Source organism: Coregonus clupeaformis, chromosome 40 (genome assembly GCF_020615455.1).
Source record: "Coregonus clupeaformis isolate EN_2021a chromosome 40, ASM2061545v1, whole genome shotgun sequence".
NCBI classification, from domain to species: Eukaryota; Metazoa; Chordata; class Actinopteri; order Salmoniformes; family Salmonidae; genus Coregonus; species Coregonus clupeaformis.
The window spans coordinates 11,867,627-11,881,825 of record NC_059231.1 but is presented as its reverse complement, the minus strand read 5'-3'; the positions used below and the strand labels follow the sequence as shown (position 1 = coordinate 11,881,825).

The following is a 14,199-nucleotide window of genomic DNA, read 5'->3' as shown; positions in this document are numbered from 1 at the left end:
CAATTGTAAACTTAAGTTTACAGAAATATAATTAAAGGTGTGGAGACCCATTTTTTCCTCTCAAATTTCAACTGATTTTAGAAGAAATAGGGAATTATTTAAGAAAAGCCCAAGGGTGCCAATATATTTGGACACAACTGTATGCCTTCAGTCTAATTGGAATGTATGGCAGTAGAGTTGTTTGTATTTCTCCCTAACCAAAATGGCTGCCATTAGGATACCATTCAGGATTTTTTTCACCTGTGTTACCACGACAATCACGCCAAATGAGCATTGCATTTGTGTGCTCCTTCAGTGTGAATGCGCAAATTTGATATGGGTCACATGTAAAACTGATACATAATTGATACAGATTTACGGTATGTTGCCTATATATTACTATATACCGGTATTGATGCACAGACCAGTTTGGGTTTTTACTTTACCTTCTATAACGGTATTTCAATGTTTGGTTTGTTAAATGTGGTAATGCCACTCCGCCATGTGTAACGTCCGTTTTTCTAGTTTACTCCGCAATTTGGGTCGTCTCTCTCCCTCTCTCACCAAGTACCACCCCGTCACTCAAGGAGCGCAGTTGTTGTTACTCGACCACGAGAACAAGTGTTTGTCCAAAAAGACACAATCAGACGTTGATAATAATGCAGGAAAGTACTACACAGTTTGTAATAATTATTCAGGTGTCCACCAGGTCAATTTCTAGAAGAGGCCTAGTTGTTATTGAAGATTAACTTTATTGCTAAGTGCACAGCAGAACAAAATTATGTTGCATCCCTCTCACAAATGTAATAGAAAAAGGCTTTAAAACGTAATAACATCAGTTAATTATGTACATCACAGGTTAAAAGCAGTTACTAGACATAGTTTGTGTGTATATACACACTATCTGTCTGTCTGTCTGTCTGTCATATATATATATATATATATATATATATATATATATATATATATATATATATATATATATATATATATATATATATATATATATATATATATATATATATATATATATATATATAAAAGTCACTGGTTGTGTGTTGAGGGGGAATTACAGTGAGCTAAGAAGTCTGATTGCAAGTTATCAAATTAAACTTTATTTTTTGGACCCAGGGCCTCAATTCCCTCTTTGTGTGGGGACAGCGCATCTGACGAGCAGCAACAGCCCATCAAGCGACGGAGGATGCTGGGACCAGGAGAACAACAGAGGTTGGCTATAGAGGTAAGTTGTGATGTAATTGTCAGTGTTTCCCCATAGAACTTTTTTCAGGCCTGGTAGTATGTAGCCAAAACCCTGAACAATCAGCACCTTGGTAATCATATACTTGAGTTGGACATAGGCATGTGTCAGTCAGGATCACTTGCATCAAAATAGCTTAATTGCAAATTAAAGCTGATGATGTATCTTTACAGGTATGTGATACCATCCTGAGTCATGCCAAAGAGAGGTTCTCCTTCACCCAGCACCTCATCAGCGCAACACTATTGCACGGAGAGTTGTTCCCACAACACAGTGTGAAGTTCCCGATACAGCGCTTGAAACAACCGTGGAGGCGTACCCCATGTTGAACAAGGCCAAGCTCAAACCGAACTGTCCCTCATCTATGAGAACAGTGAGTTCAAGGCTTGTAGTGGTGCAGTGCCCCTGTACCAGTTCTTCATGGAGAACAACCTTCAGAGCACTTTCACAGAGACTGCCAGCCTCCTCAAGATCCTCATCACCACACCCATGACAACTGCTGAGTCAGAAAGGTGCTTCTCTACACTGAAAAGGATCAAGACCTTCCTGAGAAACAGCATGACACAGGATCGCCTGAACGCTCTGGCCATGCTCTCCATGGAGAAGAAACTTGTCAGGGACATTCCTGACTTTAATCAAAGGGTCATTGAGAGGTTTGCCACTCAGAAGGACAGACGGGCAAAATTCCTGTACAAATAAGATGACAGACACACACACACAGAGCAGCTCTGGCCGCATGTTTCTTTGTATATAGTTGACCTTAGCATAAAAAAATCCAGTTATATATGGTACTCTAGAAAGTCTTAATAGTGTCTTTGCTAATATTACTGTATATATGTTGTTTTGTATCAATTAATTGTTGCAGTTCTGGAGCACATTAACAATTAGTCACATTTAGTATGATCATAAAATACTGTATGCTATTCTTCCAGTCAAAGGTTTGAGTTCATCCACTTGATATCCATTTCTATATTATACATCCTTTTATACAGTGTAAGATTTCCTATAAACTTTATAATAATTTCATGTTATTGTCCACTTTCCACTCTGTTCTGACAGCATGCCTGTTGCGTTGCCTGTTTACTACCAATGGTAAAAAGTTCACTTTAAATGCAAATGAAAGGCTTGGGTTTGTGTAATATGTTTTTGTGTAAGAATGCCTCAACTTTTTAATATTGGCATTAAATAATTACTGAATGTTTCACTGAGCACTGCTGTCCTGCAGTTTGTGTTAAAATATATCGCGATGGTTACAGGAAAAAAAAAAGTATGGCACAGCCCCACCGAGAATATTTTTCACCAGCCGCCACTGTTGAAGACTCACTGTTATATTCATTATGTAATCTAGAAGGAATCTGTTCCTCTGCAGAACTGTACTAACCCTTATTCGGCACCATATTGGTCTCTGTGGGGTGAGTGATCGTGAGTATGCTACATGATCTCTGGAAGTGCACGGTATGAGCTTGACGCTCCTTTCCAATAAATGTCGAGGGTCTTATTCTGGTGACATGGAGATCGATGCTCGACTGCGGTTTTGACAAATAAAAACATTCTCGCTCTTATCCATAATCTCATCGTGTAGACTAGCCAACCCGCAGAACCTACCCACAATGCATCTGCCAGCTGTTAGCTAGAGCGCACGTGCCAAGATCAGAGTAGCCACATTTACTATTTAACGCAACAGTTGTGACAAAACTATCGGTAGAGTTGAAAATGCGATGGAAATACACATGAACATTCGATTTTTATTCGGTACATGAAAACGTAAGCGAAAAAAGTACATTTTGTGTGCACTACGCCATCACGCACTGACTTTTATCTGCAACACGTCAGTTTGGTGGAAACACACCACTGGTGGGAAAATACACATATTTTCTTTATGCAGTTTTTAAGAATATTCGCATGAAAATATGTCGCCAATTGGATGGAAACCTAGCTATAGAGGAGTTTTATTCTGATAAAGGAAAATTGACTTTTTCACAAAATAGAGACAAAACAAAGACAAAACAAATGTGGAAAGGATGACTGAAGGAAAGGAGGAAGAAGTTTATAGAAGAGAAAGCCCCATTCAAACCACTTAGAATGTTACCACCCTAAGCCCATGACCTACTCATGAAGCATATTTAGAACTTGTATTATTCCCAAAAAAATCATACCGTAAGAAAATGAGATAAATATTGTGATATGATATTTTGGCCATATCGCCCAGTTCTACACTGGTAACCACAGAGGACACAAAGTTATTTAAAAAAAATTGTTTTGTCATTTAGCAGACGCTCTTATCCAGAGCGACTTACAGAAGCATATTAGGGTTAAGTGCCTTGCTCAAGGGCACATCGACAGATTTTTCACATAGTCGGCTCCGGGATTAGAACCAGCGACCTTTCGGTTACTGGCACAACGCTCTTAACCACTAAGCTACCTGCCCGTGTCGCTGCCTAGTCACTGTGGGTGGGTTACAAGCAAGCAGGCATCCCTTACGACGTAAACCTGGTGACTGTTAAAGCACTTTGCTGATTTAAAAAGGGACTTATGAATACAGCTGATTGATTTATGTGCTAAACACGTGACTAGGACGAAATACAGGTAACCTGATTGGAATTCCAGATGTCCAACCTGGATCACCAGAGGACAGAGGTGTTGGAAGGAAATGGAGAGAAGTGTGTTACATTTCATCAGGGGTAAAATTAGCCTGGTTCCAGATCTGTTTGTACACTCTTGCCAACTCTTATGGTCATTGTCAAACAAGGGCAATAGGAAAGCACAAACCGATCAGGGACCAGGGTAAAACCACCACCATCTCATTCTGTACCTGTGTTCCTGTGAAGTTCAGCATAGATTCCATGTTCCTCCCATTGAAGATGTTAACCTGCATGGCAAGACAAAATAACCGACTCAGTTTTCGTTTTTTTTTTCTTCACCACAACGACTTACACACTGACTCTACATAATAACAGTTAGCCTACCGATCTAGTCTGTGTGTGTGTCTTAGCCATGGCAATAATAGTTGGCTACAGCACACGCAGACTAGATGCGGTAAAGAGATAAACTGAACTGACCAAAACAATGGAAATGCCATGGCAATGCCACACCCAACCCCCCCCATTAAAAATGTGCCTACATTTAAGCTGTTGTTGATATGTGTATTTCCCACTATGTTGAGGTAGAAATCGGAGTATAATGCTTGTGTGGATGTCAACCCCAATACATGTTCATGTTATCATTACCAATCAACTGTATTACACTTAAAAATAGCTTCAAGTACCACCACCGATTTCTATATACCTAGCTATGCTACCAGCTTATACAGTGAGGGGAAAAAAGTATTTGATCCCCTGCAGATTTTGTACGTTTGCCCACTGACAAAGAAATGATCAGTCTATAATTTTAATGGTAGGTTTATTTGAACAGTGAGAGACAGAATAACAACAACAAAATCCAGAAAAACGCATGTCAAAAATGTTATAAATTTATTTGCATTTTAATGAGGGAAATAAGTATTTGACCCCCTCTCAATCAGAAAGATTTCTGGCTCCCAGGTGTCTTTTATACAGGTAAGGAGCTGAGATTAGGAGCACACTCTTAAAGGAAGTGCTCCTAATCTCAGCTTGTTACCTGTATAAAAGACACCTGTCCACAGAAGCAATCAATCAATCAGATTCCAAACTCTCCACAATGGCCAAGACCAAAGAGCTATCCAAGGATGTCAGGGACAATATTGTAGACCTACACAAGGCTGGAATGGGCTACAAGACCATCGCCAAGCAGCTTGGTGAGAAGGTGACAACAGTTGGTGCGATTATCGCAAATGGAAGAAACACAAAAGAACGGTCGATCTCCCTCGGCCTGGGACTCCATGCAAGATCTCACCTCGTGGAGTTGCAATGATCATGAGAACGGTGAGGAATCAGCCCAGAACTACACGGGAGGGTCTTGTCAATGATCTCAAGGCAGCTGGGACCATAGTCACCAAGAAAACAATTGGTAACACACTACGCCGTGAAGGACTGAAATCCTGCAGCGCCCGCAAGGTCACCCTGCTCAAGAAAGCACATATACATGCCCGTCTGAAGTTTGCCAATGAACATCTGAATGATTCAGAGGAGAACTGGGTGAAAGTGTTGTGGTCAGATGAGACCAAAATCGAGCTCTTTGGCATCAACTCAACTCGCCGTGTTTGGAGGAGGATGAATGCTGCCTATGACCCCAAGAACACCATCCCCACCGTCAAACATGGAGGTGGAAACTTTATGCTTTGGTGTTGTTTTTCTGCTAAGGAGACAGGACAACTTCACCGCATCAAAGGGACGATGGACGGGGCCATGTACCGTCAAATCTTGGGTGAGAACCTCCTTCCCTCAGCCAGGGCATTGAAAATGGGTCGTGGATGGGTATTCCAGCATGACAATGACCCAAAACACACGGCCAAGGCAACAAAGGAGTGGCTCAAGAAGAAACACATTAAGGTCCTGGAGTGGCCTAGCCAGTCTCCAGACCTTAATCCCATAGAAATTCTGTAGAGGGAGCTGAAGGTTCGAGTTGCCAAATGTCAGCCTCGAAACCTTAATGACTTGGAGAAGATCTGCAAAGAGGAGTGGGACAAAATCCCTCCTGAGATGTGTGCAAACCTGGTGGGTCAATTACAAGAAACGTCTGACCTCTGTGATTGCCAACAAGGGTTTTGCCACCAAGTACTAAGTCATGTTTAGCAGAGGGGTCAAATACTTATTTCCCTCATTAAAATGAAAAATCAATTTATAAAATTTTTGACATGTGTTTTTTCTGGATTTTTGTTGTTGTCATTCTGTCTCTCACTGTTCAAATAAACCTACCATTAAAATTATAGACTGGTCATTTCTTTGTCAGTGGGCAAACGTACAAAATCAGCAGGGGATCAAATACTTTTTTCCCCCTCACTGTACGAACAGAAGTTAGTGTTTAGCAGATACTTTTTATAAACAGAAAATAACTATTTCTAAATATTATGCAGCAAAAATAGATGCAAATTGGATTTTAGTAGGCCCTGTTAGAACACAAAAACCATGACGGATTTGACGAATATCAACTTTGTAAAATCAGATTTTTTGAATGTGCGCCAATGATGGAGTCCTTATTCTTCCCCCAACAGTCTGTGTGCCATTGACATCTTTACCGCATGTATAGGATCTAAAAAATATTTCAGCTCAATGTTGGAAAGTGTTTAGACCCCTTCACTTTTTCCAAATTTTGCCTTACTCTAAAAATAATTAAATTGGGTTTTTTTCATCATCAATGAAAAACACTATACCCCATAATGTCAAAGCAAAAACAGGTTTTTATAAATTTTTGCAAATCCCCCCACCCCCCAAAAAACGGAAATATTACATTTACATAAGTATTCAGACCGTTTACTCAGTACTTTGTTGAAGCACCTTTGGCAGCAATTACAGCCTCAAGTCTTCTTTGGGTATGACGCTACAAGCTTGGCACATCTGTATTTGGGGAGTTTCTCCCATTCTTCTCTGTAGATCCTCTCAAGCTCTGTCAGGTTGGGTGGGGAGCGTCGATGCACAGCTATTTTCAGGTCTCTCCAGAGATGTTCGATCGGGTTCAAGTCTGGGCTCTGGCTGGGCCACTCAAGGACATTCAGAGACCTGTTCCGAAGCCACTCCTGCGTTATCTTGGCTGTATGCTTAGGGTCGTTGTCCTGTTGGAAGGTGAACCTTCTCCCAGTTTGAGGTCCTGAGCACTCTGGAGCAGTTTTTCATCAAGGATCTCTTTAATTTGCTCTGTTCAGCTTTCCCTCAATCCTGACGAGTTTCCCAGTCCCTGCCACTGAAAAACATCCCCACAGCATGATGCTGCCACCCCCATGCTTCACCGTAGGGATTCTGCCAGGTTTCCTCCAGACGTAACGCTTGGTATTCAGGCCAAAGAGTTCAATCTTGGTTTCATCAGACCTGAGAATCTTCTTTCTCATGGTCTGAGAGTCCTTTAGGTGCCTTTTGGCAAACTCCAAGCGGGCTGTCATGTGCCTTTTACTGAGGAATGGCTTCCGTCTAGCCACTCTACCATAAAGGCCTGATTGGTGGAGTGCTGCAGAGATGGTTGTCCTTCTGGAAGGTTCTCCCATCTCCACAGAGGAACTCTGGAGCTCTGTCAGAGACACCATCAGGTTCTTGGTCACCTCCCTGACCAAGGCCCTTCTCCCCCGATTGCTCAGTTTGGCCGAGTGGTTCCAAACTTCTTCCATTTAAGAATGATGGAGACCTTCAATGATGCAGAAATGTTTTGGTACCCTTCCCCAGATCTCACACAGTCCTGTCTCGGAGCTCTACGGACAATTCCTCCAACCTCATTGCTTGGATTTTCCTCTGACATGCACTGTCAACTGTGGGATCTTATATACGGTTGAAGTCGGAAGTTTACATACACTTAGGTTGGAGTCATTAAAACTAGTTTTTCAACCACTCCACAAATTTCTTGTTAACAAACTATAGTTTTGGCAAGTCGGTTAGGACATCTAATTTGTGCATGATACAAGTCATTTTTCCAACAATTTTACAGACAGATTATTTCACTTATAATTCACTGTATCACAATTCCAGTGGGTCAGAAGTTTACATACACTAAGTTGACTGTGCCTTTAAACAGCTTGGAAAATTCCAGAAAATTATGGCTTTAGAAGCTTCTGATGGGCTAATTGACATCATTTGAGTCAAATGGAGGTGTACCTGTGGATGTATTTTAAGGCCTACCTTCAAACTCAGTGCCTCTTTGCTTGACATCATCGGAAAATCAAAATAAATCAGACAAGACCTCAGAAAAAAAAAATTGTAGACCTCCACAAGTCTGGTTCATCTTTGGGAGCAATTTCCAAATGCCTGAAGGTACCACGTTCATCTGTACAAACAATAGTATGCAAGTATAAACACAATGGGACAACGCAGCCGTCATACCGCTCAGGAAGGAGACGCGTTCTGTCTCCTAGAGATGAATGTACTTTGGTGCGAAAAGTGCAAATCAATCCCAGAATAACAGCAAAGGACCTTGTGAAGATGCTGGTTAAAACAGGTACAAAAGAAGCCACTGCTCCAAAACCGCCATAAAAAAGACAGACTACGGTTTGCAACTGCACATTGGGACAAAGATTGTACTTTTTTGTACCATCGTTATGTTTGGAGGAAAAAGGGGGTGCTTGCAAGCCGAAGAATACCATCCCAACCGTGAAGCACGGGGGTGGCAGCATCATGCTGTGGGGGTGCTTTGCTGCAGGAGGGACTGGTGCACTTCACAAAATAGATGGCATCATGAGGAAGGAAGATTATGTGGATATATTGAAGCAACATCTCAAGACATCAGTCAAGAAGTTAAAGCTCGGTCGCAAATGGGTCTTCCAAATGGACAAACAATAGAGTGCTTCCAAAGTTGTGGCAAAATGGCTTAAGGACAACAAAGTCAAGGTATTGGAGTGGCCATCACAAAGCCCTGACCTCAATCCTATAGAACATTTGTGGGCAGAACTGAAAAAGACGTGTGTGAGCAAGGAGGCCTACAAACCTGACTCAGTTACACCATCTCTGTCAATAGGAATGGGCCAAAATTCACCCAACTTATTGTGGGAAGCTTGTGGAAGGCTACCCGAAACGTTTGACCCAAGTTAAACAATTTAAAGGCAATGCTACCAAATACTAATTGAGTGAATGCAAATTTCTGACCCACTGGGAATGTTATGAAATAACTAAAAGCTGAAATAAATAATTCTCTCTACGATTATTATGACATTTCACATTCTGAAAATAAAGTGGTGATCCTAACTTACCTAAGACAGGGAATTTTTATTAGGATTAAACGTCAGGAATTGTAAAAAAACGGAGTTTAAATATATTTGGCTAAGGTGTATGTAAACTTCCAACTTCAACTTTATATACAGTGGGGAGAACAAGTATTTGATACACTGCCGATTTTGCAGGTTTTCCTACTTACAAAGCATGTAGAGGTCTGTAATTTTTATCATAGGTACACTTCAACTGTGAGAGACAGAATCTAAAACAAAAATCCAGAAAATCACATTGTATGATTTTTAAGTAATTAATTTGCATTTTTATTGCATGACATAAGTATTTCATCACCTACCAACCAGTAAGAATTCCAACTCTCACAGACCTGTTAGTTTTTCTTTAAGAAGCCCTCCTGTTCTCCACTCATTACCTGTATTAACTGCACCTGTTTGAACTTGTTACCTGTATAAAAGACACCTGTCCACACACTCAATCAAACAGATTCCAACCTCTCCACAATGGCCAAGACCAGAGAGCTGTGTAAGGACATCAGGGATAAAATTGTAGACCTGCACAAGGCTGGGATGGGCTACAGGACAATAGGCAAGCAGCTTGGTGAGAAGGCAACAACTGTTGGCGCAATTATTCGAAAATGGAAGAAGTTCAAGATGACGGTCAATCACCCTCGGTCTGGGGCTCCATGCAAGATCTCAGCTCGTGGGGCATCAATGATCATGAGGAAGGTGAGGGATCAGCCCAGAACTACACGGCAGGACCTGGTCAATGACCTGAAGAGAGCTGGGACCACAGTCTCAAAGAAAACCATTAGTAACACACTACGCCGTCATGGATTAAAATCCTGCAGCGCACGCAAGGTCCCCCTGCTCAAGCCAGCGCATGTCCAGGCCCGTCTGAAGTTTGCCAATGACCATCTGGATGATCCGGAGGAGGAATGGGAGAAGGTCATGTGTTCTGATTAGACAAAAATAGAGCTTTCTGGTCTAAACTCCACTCGCCGTGTTTGGAGGAAGAAGAAGGATGAGTACAACCCCAAGAACACCATCCCAACCGTGAAGCATGGGGGTGGAAACATAATTATTTGGGGATGCTTTTCTGCAAAGGGGACAGGACGACTGCACCGTATTGAGGGGAGGATGGATGGGGCCATGTATCGCGAGATCTTGGCCAACAACCTCCTTCCCTCAGTAAGAGCATTGAAGATGGGTCGTGGCTGGGTCTTCCAGCATGACAAAGACCCGAAACACACAGCCAGGGCAACTAAGGGAGTGGCTCCGTAAGAAGCATCTCAAGGTCCTGGAGTGGCCTAGCCAGTCTCCAGACCTGAACCCAATAGAAAATCTTTGGAGGGAGCTGAAAGTCCGTATTGCCCAGCGACAGCCCCGAAACCTGAAGGATCTGGAGAAGGTCTGTATGGAAGAGTGGGCCAAAATCCCTGCTGCAGTGTGTGCAAACCTGGTCAAGACCTACAGGAAACGTATGATCTCTGTAATTGCAAACAAAGGTTTCTGTACCAAATATGAAGTTCTGCTTTTCTGATGTATCAAATACTTATGTCATGCAATAAAATGCAAATTAATTACTTAAAAATCATACAATGTGATTTTCTGGATTTTTGTTTTAAATTCTGTCTCTCACAGTTGAAGTGTACCTATGATAAAAAATTACAGACCTCTACATGCTTTGTAAGTAGGAAAACCTGCAAAATCAGCAGTGTATCAAATACTTGTTCTCCCCACTGTAGGTGTGTGCCTTTCCAAATCATGTCCAAACAATTGAATTTACCACAGGTGGACTCCAATCAAGTTGTAAAAACATCTCAAGGATGATCAACAGAAACAGGATGCACCTGAGCTCAATTTCGAGTCTCATAGCAAAGGGTCTGAATACTTATGTAAATAAGGTATATATATATATAATTTTTTTTTCCACCTTTATTTAACCAGGTTTAGCCAGTTGAGAACAAGTTCTCATTTACAACTGCGACCTGGCCAAGATAAAGCAAAGCAGTGCGATAAAAACAACAACACAGAGTTACATATGGGGTAAAACAAAACAAAGTCAAAAATACAACAGAAAAAAAATATATATATATATACAGTGTGTGCAAATGTAGCAAGTTATGGAGGTAAGGCAATAAAATAGGCTATAGTGCAAAATAATTACAATTAGTATTAACACTGGAATGATAGATGTGCAAGAGATGATGTGCAAATAGAGATACTGGGGTACAAATGAGCAAAATAAATAACAATATAGGGATGAGGTAGTTGGGTGGGCTAATTTCAGATGGGCTGTGTACAGGTGCAGTGATCCGTAAGGTGCTCTGACAACTGATGCTTAAAGTTAGTGAGGGGAGATAAGTGTCTCCAGCTTCAGAGATTTTTGCAATTTGTTCCAGTCATTGGCAGCAGAGAACTGGAAGGAATGGCGGCCAAAGGAGGTGTTGGCTTTGGGGATGACCAGTGAGATATACCTGCTGGAGCGCATACTACGGGTGGGTGTTGCTATGGTGACCAATGAGCTAAGATAAGGCGGGGATTTGCCTAGCAGTGATTTATAGATGGCCTGGAGCCAGTGGGTTTGGCGACGAATATGTAGTGAGGACCAGCCAACAAGAGCGTACAGGTCACAGTGGTGGGTAGTATATGGGGCTTTGGAGACAAAACGGATGGCACTGTGATAGACTACATCCAATTTGCTGAGTAGAGTGTTGGAGGCTATTTTGTAAATGACATCGCCGAAGTCAAGGATCGGTAGGATAGTCAGTTTTACGAGGGCATGTTTGGCAGCATGAGTGAAGGAGGCTTTGTTGCGAAATAGGAAACCAATTCTAGATTTAACTTTGGATTGGAGATTCTTAATGTGAGTCTGGAAGGAGAGTTTACAGTCTAACCAGACACCTAGGTATTTGTAGTTGTCCACATACTCTAGGTCAGACCCGTCAAGAGTAGTGATTCTAGTCGGGTGGGCGGGTGCAAGCATGAGATTACCATATTTTTAATACATTTGCAAAATTTTCAAAAAAACTGTTTTAGCTTTGCCATTATGGGGTATTGTGTGTAGATTGCGGTGGAAAAATATGTATTTAATCCATTTTAGAATAAAACGTAACAAAATGTGAAAAAAGTGAAGGGGTCTGAATACTTTCCGAATGCACCGAATGCACTGTAAATAAAGGTGAAATAAAGGTTAATCTCTCGTTGACAGACTAGGTAAACATTGAGCATCTGACAAAAATACGCACAATTTTGGTTCTGGGTTAACCAAGATTAAATGAAAGCTAAATAATTGCTGATTTATGTTTGTATCTATGAGCTCATAATACTTACATAGCCCAGAGCTTTGTCTCCCCTGGGTACCCCGGTAATGTAATCTGTACAACAGAACAGAAATAACATGTTAAAATGAGATGACCATTGAGCCGTTCTATATAGAATGTTAGAATGAGATGACCATTGAGCCGTTCTATATAGAATGTTAGAATGAGATGACCATTGAGCTGTACTATATAGAATGTTAGAATGAGATCACCACTGAGCCGTTCTATACAGAATGTTAGAATGAGATCACCACTGAGCCGTTCTATACAGAATGTTAGAATGAGATCACCACTGAGCCGTTCTATACAGAATGTTAGAATGAGATCACCACTGAGCCGTTCTATACAGAATGTTAGAATGAGATCACCACTGAGCCGTTCTATACAGAATGTTAGAATGAGATCACCACTGAGCCGTTCTATACAGAATGTTAGAATGAGATCACCACTGAGCCGTTCTATATAGAATGTTAGAATGAGATCACCACTGAGCCGTTCTATACAGAATGTTAGAATGAGATCACCACTGAGCCGTTCTATTCTGGAACAGGAAGTATCAACCACAGTACTAAGACATTCCACAACACATTACTGTACCAAAGCCAGAGCACCCCACTTTTACAAGTGACAAAATAACATGAGTAGGTTAAAGGTCATGTGTGCAGTCCTAAACAGAGGAAGGAATGTAACTGGAGATAGAAGAGATGTCAGTAGATGGGAACAGTTTGATGATTTTGGCAAAGTCTTACCATCTTGTCCATCAGCATTGAAGTCACCAACAGTCACAGAGTAACCTGGAAGTAAAAAAAATTAAATAAATACAAAATACACAAATATCGACATGAGTAAACAGCCCAGAATATATATGGTGCCAACAGAGTAGACTACCTTTAACTTAGTACATTCTACAACAACAGACCACGCACGGTTTTCTGGAGCATTGCTAAATCCTCCGCCACAAATCCCTAAGAGCTCGTTAAATGATTTTAACGACAGTTATGAGCCTCCTACAGAGCCAAAACCAAGAGCTTCAACACCACTTCATAACATGATAATCAAAGTGAACAAACATATATTTAACCAGACAACGGGTGAGTCCTAAACGGCACTCTATTCCCATAGGGCCCTGGTCAAAAGTAGTGCACTATATAGGGAATAGGGGTACCATTTGGGACGCAGGACAATAGGGCTTACCTAAATAGCTGTCGTCGTACTGAGCGCTGGCAGTCTTGGTGGTCAGCTGGTTACTGTAAGGAGTGTAATATTGCTTGTTGAACCTGGTTATGATCTCAGAGATATCGTCACTGATCAGCTGACCTGTGGAAATGACATACAGTTTCGTACATAACACGTTATGTAATTAATACAGGTTATACTCCTTAATAACTTGGTTACCTCAAACGTTATTAAAGCAGGGTCAAGGGGTGAGAGGGTTTGTGTAGGTCTAAAGTGTGCTTCTGCTTTCATTTTTCACAAAAATGCTTCGAGGTTCACAGAATGTGAGAATCTAATATGCACCGAGTGTACAAAACATTAGTAACACCTTCCTATTGAATTGCACACACCTCCTTTTGCCCTCAGAACAGCCTCAATTCTCAAGCCTGGATTCCCCTGTCATGGAAAGAGCAGCATGTGTTGTCCACTCAGTGAAATCCAGGTGAAAGCTATGATCCCTTATTGATGTCACTTGTTCAATCCACTTCAATCAGTGTAGATGAAGGGGAGGAGACAGGTGGTTAAAGAAGGATATTTAAGCCTTGAGACAATTGAGACATGGATTGTGTATGTGTGCCATTCAGAGGGTGAATGGGCAAGACAAAATATGTAAGTGCCTTTGAACGGGGTATGGTAGTTGGTGCCAG

General features: G+C 41.4%; 1 protein-coding gene across 2 annotated transcripts in view; it reads right to left on the bottom strand.

Moving 5' to 3' along the window:
* LOC121555201 (integrin alpha-V) overlaps positions 1-14,199 on the bottom strand; it is a 90,487-nt gene that overhangs the window by 47,503 nt on the left and 28,785 nt on the right. For both annotated transcript variants that reach the window (XM_045212078.1, XM_041869044.2), the window contains exons 7-10: positions 13,532-13,654; positions 13,087-13,131; positions 12,348-12,391; positions 4,050-4,106 (exon numbers count right to left, since the gene is read on the bottom strand). In XM_045212078.1, the coding sequence (XP_045068013.1) occupies positions 4,050-4,106; positions 12,348-12,391; positions 13,087-13,131; positions 13,532-13,654 (269 nt within the window). The remainder of the gene's footprint in view (positions 1-4,049; positions 4,107-12,347; positions 12,392-13,086; positions 13,132-13,531; positions 13,655-14,199) is intronic.